Genomic DNA, 19206 nt, shown 5'->3' on the forward strand with positions numbered 1-19206 from the left:
TTTGTATACGGTGTGAGGTATGGGTCCTGTTTCAGTTTTTTGCAGATGGATATCCAGTTTTGCCAGCACCATTTGTTAAAAAGACTGTCTTTTCCCCGAGCTTCTTTTCATGTATTTATTTGTTATCTGTTTCTCTTCTTTGTGAAGTGTCTGTTCAAATATTTGCCAAAATTTTCTTATTAGATGGCTTTTGTTATTATGTTGAGAATTCTTTATATATTTTGGAGTGCTGTTTCAGATATGTATTTTGCAAGTATTTAATCTCAGTCCCTGGCATGTCTTTTCATTCATCTTTCCAAGAGTATAAGTTTTTAATTTTCATGAAATTTGGTGTATCATTTTTTTTTAATAGATCATGTTTTTTGTTGTCTTTGAGAAATCTTTGGCTAACCCAGGGACACAAAGATTTTCTTTAGAAGTTTTATAGCTTTGCTTTTACATTTAAGTTCATGATCCATTGTACGTTTATTTTGTCTGTGGTGCAAGATATGAATTGAGGCTTATTTATTTACTTTTTGAGTATTGATGTCCAACTGCTCCAGCACCATTTGTTGAATAGTCCACAGTTGTTGGAAATTTGTTAACCATATATGTATGGGGGGAGTATTTATAGATTCTCATTTCTGCTCCACTGAACTATGAGTCTATCCTTTTATCATTACCAAGCTTCCTGGATTACTGTAGCTTTATAGTAAGTTTTGAAATCAGATAGTGTGCAAGTCCAAGTTTGTATTTTTTTTTTCAAAATTGTTTTGACTATTCTTGATCCTTTTCCTTTCCGTATAAATTTTAGAATCTGTTGATTTCTATAAGAGTAAATGTACTGAAGAAGAGGTAAAAGATGACTTAACCCATGAAGAATGGATAGGAGTTTGATAGGCATTGAAAGAGATGAGTTTGATAGGCATTGAAAGAGATTAGAAGTACACATGCTTATGCGTGCGCGCGCGCACACACACACACACACACACACTATTGTTCTTGTTAGATGCCACTGAGTCAGTTTTGACTTTTAGGAACTCTGTACAGCGGCTCTGTGTACAGCAGAATGAAGTAACGCCTGGTCCTGTGCCATCCTCACAATCGTTGTTATATTTGAGCCCATTGTCGCAGCTACTGTGTCAGTCCATCTCGTTGATGGTCTTCCTCTTTTTTGCTGACCCTCTACTTTACCAAGCATGATGTCCTTCTCTAGGGACTGGTCCCTCCTGATTATGCGTCTAAAGTACGTGAGATGAAGTCTCACCATCCTTGCTTCTAAGGAGGGTTCCGGCTGTACTTCTTCCAAGACAGATTTGTTCGTTCTTCTGGTAGTCCATGGTATATTCACTATTCTGCACTCGCATCAATTCTTCTTCAGTCATCCTTATTCATTGCCCAGATTTCGCATGCATATGAGCTGATTGAAAATACCGTAGCTTGGGTCAGGCACACCTTAGTCCTCAATGTGACATTTTTGCTTCTTACCACTTTAAAAAGGTCTTTTGCAGTAGATTTGCCCAATGTAATGTGTTGTTTGATTTCTTGCCTGCAATATATATGTACTGCATACATACACACGCATCAGGAAATATAAAACACAGGCTAAACCATAAAAGTGGAAAGATAGGGAGGGGTGGGGAGAAAAGACCATAGTTTTTCTAGGAAAATTGGTATTGAAAATTTCATCTATACTAATTACTTCCCATTAATCTGTGGGATAATTAGATCGTATTCAATATTTTTAGATACATGGGAGTCAAATACAAAAGATACTAAAACATAATGATTGTTGACTGGATACTGAGACTTAATTTGGAATGATAGGAGAAAAACCATAAGCTTTGGTTATCCAAATTGATTGTTAATGAAATAGAATAAATCTTGTCTGAAAATAGCATTATTTGTAATTTTGCAGTAGTTGGTAGATTCAAAACTCCAGGTTTCCATTTTTCCTTTTAGTAGTTATTTATGTTTTGTGTTGCTGCTGTTTTCTGATAACCCAGATATCATAGAAAATTTCTGAATATGCAGAGAAGGAGGTATATTTTAATTCTTTATCTTTTCTTGTTTCTCCCTTTAGCACTTTAACTGCCAGGTAGACTCTGGTCTCACCCCTTTCCAGAGTCAGAAGCTTCCTGTAGTTATCTTTGGATTAGCATAAAGTCAGTACCTTTGGAAAGAAGTGTAACAACCAATATAATCTCATCTTTACCCAGAAGCTTTTTTGCCACATATGTCTATGCATTTTGTTTGGGTAGGTAACTAGTTTGAGTTGGGATACAAAGTAGATCCTAAGAATAAACTGGCTAGAAACAAGACATATTCTAAACACTAAAAGAGTCCTTGTGAATACTGTGATCTAATTATTTAGTTTGCCAGTAAGGAATATAGAAATAATTATGATCCCTAGGTTAGGAAACCAGTTGTTATCACTTTAAGTTAAATATATTGATGATGTGTTTAACTCGATTATCTTCAGTCCCATTTCTCCAATGTTAGGCCATTCAGAACTTGCCTTTCTTGTCCTGGGAATTCTTTACTTTCTCTATCTATGCTTGACCATTCTGGTGGTTTTCTATTATTCATCACCCTCATCCTTTGTGATAAGAATGTTTTATTTTTTCCTTTAGTTGTTCTACTCATTTCAGAGGAATGACAACGGGGAGCACTGCAACTACTTGACAAGGGGGAAAAGTAATAAGAAATGCCAAACTCCTTATACAATTATTTGATAGCAAAATATTTTGTAACTTTATTGAAAATAGCGTAAGGTCCTTGAGGGCAAGGACTGTGCTCGTCTTGTTCACTATTGAATTCCTAGTGCTTGGTACGATAAATGACAATAGTAGGCATGCAATAAATATTTGTTTAATGAACGTTAAGCAGGCCAGAAACATGAACCTCTACAGTCTAACGGTAATATTTTTCACAGTGTTATGAGACTTTACCATCATAAAACATAGAAGGTTTTGTTTATTTTGAGTGGGTCACAGAGCTGGAGAAAACACATAAACGTCAAATGGGGTCCTTTTTGAATGTTTGTGTTTTTATCATTTACAGACTTTTGTTAAATACATTCTTAAAGACAAATACCATTTAGAGGCCCTTGGTATGGTAGTGAAATAGGATTGCTACTGTTCTTTATCCTGTAGTATCTTCTCAGCTTTTGTGATTGTCATCAGTCTATATTTTTATTAGATTGACTCTGCTGTATACAGTGTTGCTATGAGTTGGAATTGACTCAAGGGCAACGAGTTCATTTGTTTGTTTGTTATGGTATATACAGTGTGATCTGCTAGGTGCTGTTTTTTTGTTATCAGCTGTTGAGCCCATTCAGTTAAGGTATACATTTTGTATGAAAGTTGCCATGATTAGTAGTTGTGTATAGCTAAAAATAGATATTGGTGAGGAAATAGAAACTTGAAAAATGGTGCAGTGTAAGGGTTATTTTGTTTTGTTAAAGAAGGTAAATTTAGACATATTTTCTTAGAAAGGGAGCTCATAGTGGTTGAAGCCAGATGGGAAGGAGGGATGTTTGTCAAGGTGGATATTCAGTAAATAACTATCTGTTTTTCCTTCTATAGCCTTTAGGAATAAATGCCAATACGAGATAGGTTTATCTGTGAACATTATAAAATGTAACAAGTTGTTGACATCTTGCTTTAAAATGTAAGCAGAAATAGCTAATGTAGGCTTAATTTTAGATTCTTTAAATTCTGGGAACCCTGCCAGCATCTTCATCTATGCCTGATATTGCTTCTGCAAACTACTGTTGAGATGATCATATAATATTTCTGTGGAAACAATTGCATGTGTAATGATTTGTAGTTTAAGGGTTGGATTCACTGAATTAGAAATCTTTGATTTTTGAAGCACTCTAGTTGTGGTAGCATTCTCTCTTCAGCTAGAGTCACTTTCTTAGTCCGAGTCTTAAATGATGTAATGTGAATTGTGCTGAATTATATAGACTGAGATAAAATGATCTTAAACTTAGAGAAGGTGGTGAGGGGGAAGCTATAATTTAATAGCAGGACTTATATCTTTAGATATACTATAGAGGCTGCTGTTTTTATAAGCTGCTTTAGATGACCTATATTTACAGTTCAGCTTGCTCTGGTTGGTCCAAGATTTTTTTTTGGGGGGGGGGGGGGGGGGGCAAGGTATGCAGCTTTATCTTCCTAGTCTCAAATATAAAACCTGAGATTTGGTATTCCTTTGTTGTCGTGTGCCGTTGAGTTGGTTCAAACTCATAGCGACCCTATGTACAACAGAGTGAAACACTGCCCAGTCCTGCGCCATCCTCACAGTTGTTTGCTATTTTTGAGCCCATTGTTGCAGCCACTGTGTCAGTCCATCTTGTTGAAGGTCTTCCTCTTTTTCGTACCTTCTACTTTATCAAGCATGATGTCCTTCTCCAGGGACTGGTCCCTCCTGATAAAATTTCCAGAGTATGTGAGACATGGGATTCTTTAGCAATAGTGTATTTGGGTATATTTCATATATATTTTATCATGTGCTGTTCATTGAAATAGCATATTACATAAGTATCTTGTATTTTATTTACAGTTTTTGGAAATGCTAATTTAAAATTTCTAGTAGAGTAACTGTAGTGCTACGTATAATATTGCTTGCGATTTAAAAAGTAAAATACATTTCCGTGGAGTCAGTATTTTAGAAGTTTACCTGAAGTTTTTGCTTTGTGGAACAGAAGACTATCTGAGAAATAAGCTTATGAAATTCATCACTATGTGATAGTGATTAATCAGCCTTCGGCGATGGAGATTAAAATTTGTTTACTTGCAAAATAGTTCATACATGAACTGAGAAGTAGGAGATAACCAGACTCATTGTCCAGGACTGATGGTTGTTCTCAGAAATTGGGCAGTAGAAGCTGGAAGGGTTCCACAGGTGATAATGCTAAGGTCCAATGAATGGAGAGTGAATAGCAGGTTCAAAGCAACTTATTTAGTTATTTGGGTAGCTATGTGGAGTCATTTTTCATAGCATTGACATGGAGTTGATGACTGGGAAGTTAAAAAGGTTGTGTCATGAAGGGGCTTTAGTTTCCATTACTATGTAATCAGGATTTCCAGTATGAATTAGGCTGATATAATGGGAGGTTCCTTGGTGAACTGAGTGTCTTAGTCATCTAGTGCTGCTACAACAGAAGTACCACAAGTGGATGGTTTTAATGAAGAGAAGTTTATTTCCTCGCAGGTAAAGTAGGCTAAAAGTCCAAATTCAGGGTGTCAGCTCCAGGGGAAGGCTTTCTCTCTCTCGGCCTTCTCATCAGTGTTCCTCCAAACTAGGAGCTTCTCATTCTCAGCACAGGGACCCCAGTCCAAAGAACGCGCTCTGCTCCCGGGGCACTGCTTTCTTGATGGTATGAGGTCCCCCTGTCTCTCTGCTCACTTCTGTCTTTTATATCTCAAGAGATTGCCTCAGGACACAGTCCAGTCTTATAGATCCAGTCCTGCCTTACCTACACAACTGCCACCCATCCTCCCTCATTAACATCATACGGGCAGGTTTACAACATACAGGAAAATCACACTGTACCAGGAATGATGGCCTAGCCAAATTGATGCACATTTTTGGTGGGACATAATTCAATCCATGACACTGAGTAAGATGTTGTAGAAATTAGAAACTCTTGCAAAAAAAAAACAAGACCTGCCTCTTCATCAAGTTGAAAAAGAATATAGGAAAAGGAATTGGCTACCAGGCTTTCCCACATAAAGCATTTCTGTTTCTTGGTTGAAAAATATTCACCACTCAGTATTTAAACTTTGGAGTGACCCATATATGAGGCTGTTAGAAACCACATCATGAATGCCACATTTAGAGGTTTAAATTACATTTAAATTATTTCATATTGTAAGTCATTTTGAAATATTTTTTATAGTATGTCTCTCTGTGACAGCTAACAAAACAACTTCAATGTGGAAAGTTGATGCTGAGGAACTAAGAGGGAAAATGAAGCTGAACAAGAGGATTCCATAATGCTTATTTCTTACATTTGAGTTCTTTTAAGGTTTTAATAGCACAATTGGAAATCTGATGTTTGGGAGAGTAGTTATCACAAGAACTGTAGACTTTGCTAAATTAATTAGCCTAAATGAATTTTTTTTTTTAAGCTTTAATCAGATAATCCAAATCTAAATTTAGATTCATTTTGAAGAATTAAGTGACTTGTATTCTTTTTGGCATCCTAATCAAATCCAACAGATACCTCTGACCTCTAATAATGCAGTATTGATATTATTTTTGTTATTATTTATTGTAGACATTGGTAAACATGTTATAGATCTATTTTTTAAGAAGAGATTTTGTAAGTTTTAATGGATTTACAAAGATGGAAACTTGCAAAAAATTTAAAAAAAGAAATGTAGTTTTATATAGTAGTTATTTCAGAGATTAGCATTTTAGAGGACCAGACAAAATGATAATTATTAATCTCTCTTCTGTCTAGATTTTAAAACTATTTTGGAAAATTGAACACAAGGATTAATTAGCATTTCTTGAGATTAATTTTTAGAAAAGTGTTGGCTATTGTGAGATGGGAAAGGTAGGAGGAGGTAGATTTTAGGATTATAAAGCATATATGATCATTAACAAATACATATTAAGTGCCTACTATGTAGCAGAAACTGTATGGAAATATAAAAGTGATGTACCTTCATACGGAAATAACACACAGTCCCCTGAAGGAACATACTGTCTAATGAGAGCCAGGATTAAAACACTCAATTTAAATTGACCTCTAATCCCATGCCCTATGGTTTATGAAAAATATCTATAATTAAATCTGTGTGTTTACAAATTTAGTAGTCTTTGTTTTTTACCCATTCTCATTGTAGGTAATGGATCATGTAGCATGTCTTTGGATCTGAATCTGTTTGATTTGGTTTTGCTTACGTAGAATCTTGTTTTAGTATGCAAAAGTACCTACAGAGACACATGTGCTTTATGGTGCACAGTAGAAATTCTGAATAACCTGTTTTCTAAAAACTTTATTTTCAAAGGCATTTTACATGTGGTAGAAAGCAATTTTTCCCCCTGTGGAAAACTATCTTTTTTTTTTTTTGTATGCTGTGTGAAGTTCTGGGACATTCATGGGAAATAAAATATGGTTTAGTATCACTCAAATTGTACAATAAGATTAGAGAGCTGAAGAGCTTAACCTGGAAGCCCTGAAGCTAGTTACTATTAATAGATGGAGAAATCTGGAAAACTTTTCTTTTTGTCCCTTCTGCCTTATAAAAAAACCAAAAACCAAACCCATTGCCGTCGAGTCGATTCTGACTCATAGCGACCCTACAGGACAGAGTAGCACTGCCCCATAGCGTTACCAAGCAGGGCCTGGTGGATTCAAACGGCAGTAGCTCTTAACCACTACGCCACCAGGGTTTCCTTTTGCCTCATAGTAAGTGGAAAGTAATACTTGTTTTTCCTTAAGAAATATGAAGGAAAATTATGGTGTGGGAAATTTTGGTTCTAGTTTTAAAATCTGGCTTTGGTTTCTCGATGCATGATAGAATACCAGCTTTTCTTAATTCTCTATATATAACAAATTGCAGATCACCCAAATGTAGCCTTACTGTTACCCATGTGTTCTAAAGTCTTTTTAGAAACAGTCTCAGGTTTGGACACTTAGGTTTAGTGCGTGTATTAAAATGAGGTGCCTGGGTAGCACAAACAGTCTATGCTCATCTACTTCCTGAAAGGTTGGCAGTTTGAACTCACTCAGGAGTGCCTAGGAAGAAAGGTCTAGTGATCTGCTTCTATAAAGATTATAGCCAAGAAAACCCTTTATAGAAGCAGATCACCAGGCGTTTCTTTTGCAATGCTGCTGTGTGGATTGAAAAAGCCAACTTTCTGGTTAGTAGCAGAGTGCAAACCGTTTGCATGACCCAGGGACCTCTTTTTGTCAGTTACCAAGCACTAATTCTTACATTGGAATCTCTGGGTGGTGCAAATGATTAACTCTCATGGCTGTTAACAAAAGGTTAGCCATTTGAGTCCACCCAGAGGTACCTTGGAAGAAAGTCCTGGTAATTATCAAGAATCAGCCATTGAAAACTCTATGGAGCACAGTTCTATACTGGCACACGTGGGGTCACTAGGAGTCAGAATCAATGGCAACTATTTATTTTTTAAAATTCTTACACCAGATCCCATCCGTTGATTGGTTCCTTTTAGGGCCGTTTGTCGTCTACTTCATACATGGCACATTTGAGGAGTTTTATGTCTAGTTGGTCATTATTGATGAGGGTTGTGATTATTTTGGCAAGTACGTGAAGAAGACTGCATAATATTAGTTTTGATTAGGGTGACATATGATTCATTATCCAAGTTGAATACTTTCGAGCATGAAAAGGAGCGCTATTAATAATTACATCAGAACAACAAGTATAAACCAAGACTGGCCCAGGAGAACCACAATATATAGTTACCCAAATTAGGATGCTTTTGATTGCAAGTAACAGAAAACGCAACTCAAACTAGGTTAAATAATAAAGGAAATATATTGGCTTGCATATCTGAAAAACTTAGTGTTTGGAAGTGGTACAGGTATGATTCAGCGTGTACTCTGGCTTTGTTTCTCTGTTTTCTAGACTCTGCCTTCTATGGCTGCCTTCCTTTATAGTTGGTGGATGATTGCCAAAAGCAATCTAGGCTATATTTTTCTTTATTTATGACCAACAGAAAAGAGAAGACTGCCCCTCCCATAAACATGGAATGAATCTGAAGCTTTGTGATTATTGGGTACTTATGAACTAATCTTTGTGGCAAGAGGAATTTCATGTATTGATTGTCTTAGGCATGGGATATCCAAATATCACTGAGGCATGCAGCATAGGATTACCCTGGTTCTTAGACTAGTCATAGTACACTCAGGAAACTGGTTGAAAGCATGACAGCTAAATGAAGGGAAAGGGTTGGAGTAGATTTACTCCAAAGTCCGTGTCATTCCTTAATTGTAGTTTCCCTTAGGCATCTGTTACTGAGTTCCTTAAGATCTTCACATACTGAGAGTCATGTAGTTTTCCTTTAAGTGGGAATTTGTGGTATAAAGTGACTAACTGGCTTGGCAAAGGGAGATAAAAAAATAAAACTTACCATCCCATTTTCTTTTTCCTCTATTTTTCTGTAAGACTGTAATAATTATTAATCATCTTTTTTTTTTTTTTAAACAGACTAATAGGGATGCCAAAGGAAAAATATGATCCTCCAGATCCTCGCAGAATTTATACCATCATGTCAGCAGAGGAGGTAGCCAATGGGAAAAAGTCTCACTGGGCAGAATTAGAAATCTCGGGTGAGTGGAATCTGAAGCATTTAATCCAGGATATAATAGCAGTAATGAACAAGAATTGAGTATTGCTGTATTTGTTTCTTTGTTGTACATTTTTAGGTAGGTAGACTAATGGAAAAATACAAGACACTGAAGTTACTGATGTTTAATTTGTCTTTTTTTATCTGTTATTAAATATGTTTGCTCTCATTCTTTCTTTAGAGATTAATTAGCTTGAGTCAGAGTTGGCATCTGGAATTGAGAACATTGAGAGTTTGGCTTCTAAATAAAACCAGGATCTTTGATTTAATAGATTTTGTTTTGGCTATTACAGAGTAATTATTTTCCAAACTGAAATCTTTGCCATTCTCCTATCATCCCAGTGTTGGCAGATTAGGAAACTTAGAAGCTATCTGTTCTAACAGAATATGTGTTACAGGTCCTTAATACATGTTTAGGATTTTTTAAAATAGAATATGGTTCCCCAAAACTCATAACCCCAGCCTGATCATAAGAACAACATCAGGCAAATCCAGATGGAAGGATATTCTACAAAATGCCTCACCAGTAATACTTAACATTGTTAAGGTCATGATGAAAAACAAAGATTGAAAAACTGTCACAGACTAGAGGAGACTAAGGAGACAAGATGAAAAATGTAATGTATCCTGGCTTGGCTACTAGAACAGAAGAAATGTAAAAATGGATGAGATCCACATAAAATCTGGAGTTTAATTAAAAGTAGTGTACCAGTGTTGGTTTCTTAGTTTTGACAAATGTACTATGATGGTGTAAAATGTTAATATTGGTAACTGAATGAGAAATATACAGGAACTTTCTGTATTATCTTGGTAACTTTTCTGTAAATCTAAAATTATCACAAAATTAAAAGTTTATTAAAAACAAAATATAAATACTGTTTTTGTCTTGTGAATTGGCATAATACAGAATATATATATAGAATGTAGTTTTTCCCCAGTATGCTTTAATTTGGAAGCATTAAACCCTATTAAACCCACATTATAATATCAATTGCAAGACCTGTAAATTTAACTAAAAGGTAACTGGCAGATAGGTGACTAGTAATCAAAAGAATACATATGAATAAATCCTTTTAGGTTAAACCAGGATTTCTCAACCTCAGTGCTACGAACACTTTGGGCTGGATAATTCTTTGTGATCAGGGGCTACTGTGAACATTTTAGGATGTTTAGCAGTATCCCTGTCTTCCACCCACTAGATGCCACTTGTTATTTGCTTAGTTGCTGTTGAGTCGGCTCTGACTCATGACAAGCTTATGTATAATAGAACAAAATGTTTCCTGGTCCTGCACAATTTTCATGATCGTTGGTATATTTGAGTCCATCATTGGCAGCTATTGTGTCAATCCATCTGATTCAGGGTTTCCTTCGTTTTCATTGGCCCTCTACTTTGCCAAACATAATGTCCTTCTCTAGTGATTGGAGATGCCAGTAGTTTCTATTTATTTGTGACAACCAGAAATGTTTTTAACCAGTTGCCAAGTTGATTCTGACTCATGGCGACCCATGTGTTTGAGAGTAGAACTATACTCCATAGGGATTTAATTGCTGTGACCTTTTGGAAGCAGATTGCCAGGCCTTTCTTTCAGGGTACCTGGAGGTTTGTTAGTAGCCCAGAACTGGACTGTGTGTACCACCAGGAACTCTATTGCCAAATGCCCCTTAGGGAGCAAACTCACTCCTGATTGACAACTGAAATAAGTTTGTCTTTTACCAGAGTCTCTCTTCCCTTGAAAACTTTGTTTCCTATAAAATACAAAATCCTAGTTGGCTCTTTAAGTCTAATTGTAGGCAGCAGGAAGGAACCTGTGGTAGAAAGCCCTGGAGAGAAGATCTACATTTGACTGTACTCAGTAGCTATATGAAAAGTAACATTTTCCTTCTGAGACTTTGTGCCCTCTCTACCTTCCATTGTCCCTCGTTATCAGACTCTATCCTTGGAAAATGATATATAATTAAAATGCCACTTTACTCTTGTAAGGAGCTCTGGTGGCACAGTGGTTAAAAGCTCAGCTGCTAACTAAACGGTCGGCAGTTCGAATCCATCAGCCGCTCCTTGGGGCAGTTCTGCTCTGTCCTGTAGGGTCGCTATGAGTTGGAATTGACTTGATGGCAACGGTTTACCTTTGTAAAGTTTACAAAATATCTTTATATAAATTATTTTGTATAATTAACCCTTATTGTAGGTAAGGTAGGTAAGATAATATCCTATTTTATAGACACTGAGGCTTGATAATTTGTCTAGGTTTGTATAGCTAATAAACGGTAAAAATCAGATCCCTGAACCAGGTCTTCTGACTTTTTGTAGTACATATTCTGACATAGCCATCAGATGCAGCCTGAATGATGACGATTAATGTGTGACTGTTTCCTTTAGTATTTTGCACTTAATGCAAAATCTTAAACCAGAGTTGTTAGTCTATAGTTGTAATATCGGAAAGCTGGGAGGAGATGTCTTCTTTGGGGGTAAAATGGTTTCTCTGATGGCTAATCTAAGGTTGACTGTAAGTCATAGTAATTCTTCTTTTCTGTATAAAGTTTATAGATTAATCCAGGCCCTGGAAATGAATAAACCTTGCACTATTAATTTTCATTGAGTATGTGAGAGGTACTTTTGTTAGAACTGCGCCTTAAAAAGAATTAGGGCTGTTCTACAACAAAAGCTCATTCAGCCCCATGCTTTCTCTCTGAGGCGATATGATCACCATGACTCCAAGGGTCTCCTCATTCTGCCAAATCTCATTTAATACATGAAAAGTCCATGAGAAAGAGTGGTTCTCAGGAGAAAAAAACCCAAAACCAGACCCGCTGTCATTGAGTTGATTCCAACTCATAGTGACTCTGTAGGACAGAGTGGAACTCCCCATAGAGTTCGCAAGGAGCCCTGGAGGATTCACGCTGCTCACCGTTTGGTTATCAGCCAATCTCTAAACCACTGCGCTACCAGGGGTCCTTTCAGGAGAAGGTGGTTTGAAATTAAAGGAGGGCCAGGCATGTTTAGAAGCTATGGCGTTAAATACAGCATTTAAATGCCCAGGATATGGTATCTTCATGTATTTGCAGCCTCTTTTACCGCTTTTTAGTCCTTGCTGTTTTGCAGTCTTCGTCTTGGATATTGAGTTTTATGCCACAATATTTTGCCTTTTAGGTAGAGTGCGGAGCTTAAGTACATCACTTTGGTCATTGACACACTTGACAGCACTGCACCTAAATGACAATTACCTTAGTCGCATTCCACCTGATATTGCCAAGCTTCATAATCTGGTTTACCTGGATCTGTCATCCAATAAACTCAGAAGTTTACCAGCAGAACTAGGAAACATGGTGTCTCTCAGGTGAGGAAATATTATAGACATGACTCACTATATATTATATCATTATATTATAATCTAAATTTATGAAATAAGTAAATTATGTGATATTACTCATCTTACAGTTGGATTTCTGTGTGTGTGAAGATTAAGTGATGTAATATAAACTGTCTTAGCACAGTGCTTCAGTTGACCCCCAAGGAACATTTCTTTTTTTTGCTTTAAGTTTGGACGTTCTTGGCTAAAAATGTGCTTGTATTATCAACATGTTCCCACAAACTAGAGGCAGTGTGGGATTAAAAAAAATAAACCCCAGTTTAAGGTCAAGTATCTAATAAGGCTAATCAGAAATAATTGGGAAAATGTGATTTGCTTATAAGTAAAACTTTTAGGAACATATCTTTATTACATAGGGCAGGGTATACTTATATTTTATATTACAACTCCATAGGAATCCTTAAAACCTGTTAATAGATAGATTCATTTGTAGTTCTTCAGGATCCTTTAAGAATTTCTTCATAGGTTAAATTTTTGCAGAAATCTTGAGACCTTGTGTAAATTTTCCCAGTAAAAACAATAATTGCGTTTTTACCTTGTTTATCTGCTGAGTAGGAATTTAAAAAGAAAAACTGCTCTCACATGTTTAAAATTAAACATTTATATTGTTTTAGAATCTTGCTCTTCACCATCCCCTTACTGTGTGTTTTATTCATTTTTCACTTTTAAAAAAAATTTCTGGTTATCTAATAATGAGGATTCTGTTTATTTTTTCTATATAGATTACCACATTTTCACAATCATAAACTTAGATTTTATATGTGTTAGCCTGTGCTTCCTTTTCATGTTTATGGTCCATGTCAGTGATTGTCCATCATAGTATCCTGACAGGATTATAGGTGTAATCAGTTGTGGGAAACTGATGCAGGTGATTTGACTACTAATTATAGTTAAATTCTGAAGTCTGTAAAAAAAAAAAAAAAAAAAAAAATTTTCCTATGAAAATACAGGTTCAAGGATACCTGTAAAATGATGTCAGTCTGATTTGCATTTGATAGGCATTTTGGGAAAGAGCGTGGACCTAGCCTGAGAATGATATGCAATTCCTACACCTCTAACTTTAATTTGTGTTAGAGAATGAGTAAATCATAGGAACACTGTTATTAATTGTAGCAATTACACATTTTGTAGTATTTGAATATTGTATGCTTTTGGATAAACATACAGAAACGTGGCTTGGATGTAAACATCACTCATGGTGTGTTGGAAGGAAGGTTAAGAAGATTAATAAATATCAACAATTGTAGATATTTATTAAATTTGACATATTAAACTAAAATAAATTCATCTTTTTTTAAAACAGGGAATTGCTTTTAAATAACAATCTGTTACGGGTTTTACCTTATGAACTTGGTCGGCTCTTCCAGCTACAAACTCTAGGTTTGAAAGGTAAGCAATTAAAAAAAAAAAAGGTAGTGTTAATGCTAAGTATTGAGATGTTCTGAGGGAAAAATTATAATACTGAAAGTTTATTATACCTAATAATTATTGTAAATAAAACTTATTAATCCAAAATGCATGATCCTCTGATTATCTCATCTCAATAAGTTTGAGATAAAAGTCATACTCAATTTACATAAATATTGGAATTTGTATTTTCTTTTATGGCATAGCATAAGAAGGAGGGTTTATTTTTGAATTTGGAGAACTAGATGCAGATGTTGGTTAAACGTTTTATTCAGTGCTTCTGAAGGATATACATCAGTCAAAGCTTTGGAAAATAAATGCATACTTTCACATATTTTATTTGCCTTCTTCGAAGACTGTTCGAGTCTCCATGAAAATGCTGTATTTACATTTGCTTATATAATGGAATATTAAGTATGTAGCTTGAATAAGAATAGGAAGAATGCTGACTTTATTGGCTGAAATGACAGAAATGGTATTAGACTTCATTATATAGTTAACCTTTTGTAAATTGGATAATTACATGAATGGTCTAAATCTTGTCTTTTTAGTTTCTCTGTAGATTTTTTTTATTGATACTTTTATCATGTACAATAAGGGGGAATACTTATATCTAAATTATTTTCCTGAGGATTAACCGAAGGTATTTGAAATTTAACTGTTGTAACATTTCATCTTATTTTGTATTTTTTTTCTTATAAGTATAGTTGAAACAGTCATCCAGCTAAAGTTGGAGTTGAAGCCATTCTGTTTCTCTATTAAAAAATTATGTGATAGATGACACTTTTTATAATTTTAGATTGATTCCTGAAGTATGAAATTTACATTTTCTTTCTTGAAGTATGAAATTAACACTTTCTTTCATAATGATTATTATAAATTTATATATAAATTATAGCTTTGTTTCTACTAAGACTACCCCTTGTTTCTTTTAACATTAATCAGAACAGGTGTTTCCCTCCTCTATATTGATAGACCACATCAAAGACAAATGAATAATTTACTACTGAACCCAGTGGACTTACTGACTTACCCTTTGTACCAGGCAGCATTCCAAAAAAGCAACTGCATTTCTTACTGTTTCATAACCTTCTTCTATGTTATGTCATATAGAGACATGCCCCCAGAAAGTTTAGGCTAAGTATCAATTAAATGAATCATTCTGAAATCTTTTGTCTCCTTAGTTCTTTGTTCTGTTTTACTAGTTAGAATGTTAAAGTCCTTTAAACTACTGATTTTCACTGGCCTTTGAGTCTAGTGGCCTTTTGTCCACTGATTCACATATGCTAAAATCTCTTCTTTGAACTCTAGTCTATTAAGTCAGGCACCAGCTTGGCTTCACCAGCTGTAACTTAGCTTTGTTCATGCCTATGGATAAGTTCCTTTTTATTAAACTGGAGTTTATGCTATGGTAAATATCTGTGTGCAGGCTTTTTCTCTTTTGTGAGAATCTGCCAAGTTTTCTGGCAGTGCCACATTCTATTGAAATGAATCGGTACAGATGAGCAAAGGACTTTCAGAAATGAAAGAAAAGCAGAGCCTTTCCTGCCTTTTTTCAAAAGTTTAAGATAGTAAGAACAAGAATGGCTATATGGAGCATTGAAGGAATAAAATGTCCCTAATAAATAATCCCCCCTATGTGTCTGTCAGTTTGTCGTACTGTGCGGGCTTGTGTGTTGCTGTGATGCTGGAAGCTATGCCACCGGTATTCACATGCCAGCAGGATCACCCATGGTGGACAGGTTTCAGCTGAGCTTCCAGACTAAGACTAGGAAGAAGGACCCAGCGGTCTACTTCTGAAAAGAATTAGCCAGTGAAAACCTTATGAATAGCAGCAGAACATTGTCTGATATAGTGCTGGAAGATGAGCCCCCTGGGCTGGAAGGCACTCAAAATAACGACTGAGGAAGAGCTGCCTCCTCAAAGTAGAGTGGACCTTAATGACGTGGATGGAGTCAAGCTTTCCGGACCTACATTTGCTGTTGTGGCATGACTCAAAATGAGAAGAAACAGCTGCAAACATCCATTAATAATTGGAACATGGAATGTACGAAGTATGAATCTAGGAAAATTGGAAATCGTCAGAAATGAAATGAAACTCATAAACATCGATATCCTAGGCATTAGTGAGCTGAAATGGACTGCTGTTGGCCATTTTGAATCAGCCAATATGGTCTACTGTGCCAGGAATGACAATGTGAAGAGGAATGGCGTTGCATTCATAGTCAAAAAGAACATTTCAAGATCTATCCTGAACTACAACGCTATCAGTGATAGGACAATATCTATACATCTACAAGGAAGGCCAGTTAATGCGACTGTTATCGAAATTTACACACCAACCACTAAGGCCAAACATGAAGAAACTGAATATATTTACTAGCTTCTGCAGTATGAAATTGATCGAACCATGCAATCAGGATGCATTGATAATTACTGGTGATTGGAATGCGAAAGTTGGAAACGAAGAATTGGTATGTCATGGATTGAACTATGTCCCCCCAAAATGTGTGTGTATCAGTTTAGCTAGTCCATGATTCCTGGTATTGTGTGATTTTCCTGTATGTTGTAAATCCTGCCTCTATGATTTAATGAGGGAGGATGGGCGACAGTTGTGTTAGTGAGGCAGGACTCATTCTACAAGATTGGATTGTATCTTGAGGCAGTCTCTTGACACATAAAAGACAGAAGCGAGCAGAGAAACAGAGACCTCATTCCACCAAGAAAGCAGTACCGGGAGCAGAGCACATCCTTTGGTCCTGGAGTCCCTGCGCGGAGAAGTTCCTAGTCTGGGGGAAGATTGATGAGAGTGCCTACAGAGAGAGAAAGCCTTCCCCTTTGTCATGGATTGAATTATGTCCCCCCAAAACTGTGTGTATCAATTTGCTGGGTCATGATTCTCAGTATTGTACGACTGTGTACCATTCTGTAATCTGATGTGATTTCCTTATGTGTTGTAAATTTAATCACTATGCTCTAAGAAGATGGATTAGCGGTAGTTATACTGATGAGGTATATAAGATTGGATAGTGTCTTAAACCAATCTCTTTTGAGATATAAAAGAGAGAAGTGAGCAGAGACACATGGGAACCTCATACCACCAAGGAAGCAGTGCCAGGAGTAGAGCACGTCCTTTGGACCTGAGGTTCCTGCCCTGAGATGCTCCCAGACCAAAGGAAGACTGATGCATCACAAGGACCTTCCTCCAGAGCCAACACAGAGAAAGCCTTCTCCTGGAGCTGATGCCCTGAATTTGGACTTTTAGCCTACCTTACTGGGAAGCGATAGATCTCTCTTTGTTAAAGCCATCCATTTGTGGTATTTCTGTTTCTGTTACAGCAGCACTAGATGACAGAGACAAGTAGTTGGAAAATATGACCTTGGTGATAGAAATGATACCGGAGATCGCATGACTTCTTCATTGCAAATACCTTTTATCAGCAGTGTAAACGGCAACTCTACACATGGATCTTGCCAGATGGAATACACAGGAATCAAATCCACTACATCTTTGTAAAGAGAGATCAGTCAGAACAAGGCCAGGGGCCACCTGCAGAACAGACCATCGATTACTTGTATGCAAGTTCATGTTGAAACTGAAAAAAATTAGAACAAGTTCACGAGAGCCAAGATACGACCTTGAGTGTATCCCACCTGAATTTAGAGACCATCTCAAGAAGAGATTTGACGCTTGAACAGTAATGACTAAAGACCAGATGAGTTGTGGAATGATACCAAGGACATCATACATGAAGAAAGCAAGAGGTCATTAAAAAGAAAGAAAGGAAAGAACAGACCAAAATGGATGTCAGAAGAGACTCTGAAAGTTGCTCTTGAACATCGAGTAGCTAAAGCAAAAGGAAGAAATGATCAAGTAAAAGAACTGAACAGAAGATTTCAAAGGGCAGCTCAAGAAGACAAAGTATTAATAATGACACTTGCAAAGAGCTGGAGATAGAAAACCCAAAGGGAAGAACATGCTCGGCATTTCTCAAGGTGAAAGAACTGAAGGAAAAATTCAAGCCTCGAGTTGCAATAGTGAAGGATTCTATGGGGGAAAATATTAAAGGATGCAGGAAGCATCAAAAGAAGATGGAAGGAATATACAGAGTCATTGATCCAAAAAGAATTGGTCGACGTTTAGCCATTTCAAGAGGTAGCATATGATTAGGAACGAATGGTACTGAAGGAAGAAGTCCAAGCTGCACTGAAGGCATTGGTGAAAAACAAGGGTCCGAGAATTGATGGAGTATCAATTAAGATGTTTCAACAAATGGATGCAGCACTGGAAGTGCTCATTCGTCTATGCCAAGAAATTTGGAAGACAGCTACCTGGCTAACCGACTGAAAGAGATCCATATTTGTGCCTATTCCCAAGAAAGGTAATCCAACTGAATGCAGAAATTATCAAACAATATCATTAATATCGCATGCAAGTAAAATTTTGCTGAAGATCATTCAAAAGTGGCTGCAGCAGTATATCAACAGGGAACTGCCAGAAATTCAGGCTGGATTCAGAAGAGGACGTGGAATCAAGGATATCATAGCTGATGTCAGATAGATCCTGGTGAAAGCAGAGAATACCAGAAAGATGTTTACCTGTGTTTTATTGACTATGCAAAGGCATTCGACTGTGTGGAGCATAAAAAATTATGGATAACATGGAAATTCCACAACACATAATTGTGCTCATGAGGAACCTGTACATAGATCAAGAGGCAGTTGTTCGGACAGAACAAGGGGATACTGTGTGGTTTAAAGTCAGGAAAGATGTGCGTCAGGGTTGTATCCTTTCTTCATACTTATTCATTCTGTATGCTGAGCAAATAATCCGAGAAGCTGGACTATATGAAGGAGAACACGGGGCATCAGGGTTGGAGGAAGACTCATTAACAACCTGTGTTGTGCAGATGGTACAACCTTGCTTGCTGAAAGTGAAGAGGACTTGAAGTGCTTACTGATGAAGATCAAAGACCACAGCCTTCAGTATAGATTACACCTCAACATAAAGGAAACAAAAATCCTCACAATTTGGATTAATAAGCAACATCATGATTAATGGAGAAAAGACTGAAGTTGTCAAGGATTTCATTTTACTTGGATCCACAAT

At 36.5% G+C, this 19206-nt stretch overlaps 1 protein-coding gene across 5 annotated transcripts in view; it reads left to right on the top strand.

Annotated features, from left to right (window-relative positions):
- The window catches only part of CNOT6L (CCR4-NOT transcription complex subunit 6 like), a 133374-nt gene that overhangs the window by 51964 nt on the left and 62204 nt on the right, over window positions 1-19206 (top strand). For 4 of the 5 annotated variants that reach the window (XM_004383118.2, XM_023737617.1, XM_023737616.1 and 1 more), the window contains exons 2-4: window positions 9183-9304; window positions 12470-12656; window positions 13993-14078. In XM_004383118.2, coding sequence (XP_004383175.1) covers window positions 9183-9304; window positions 12470-12656; window positions 13993-14078 — 395 coding nt within the window. Of the gene's footprint in view, window positions 1-9182; window positions 9305-12469; window positions 12657-13992; window positions 14079-19206 lie in introns of those variants that run through there. The other variant, XM_023737619.1, reaches the window with a different exon arrangement.

The sequence above is a fragment of the Trichechus manatus genome, unplaced genomic scaffold (genome assembly GCF_000243295.1).
Source record: "Trichechus manatus latirostris isolate Lorelei unplaced genomic scaffold, TriManLat1.0 scaffold00105, whole genome shotgun sequence".
Taxonomy (NCBI): Eukaryota; Metazoa; Chordata; class Mammalia; order Sirenia; family Trichechidae; genus Trichechus; species Trichechus manatus.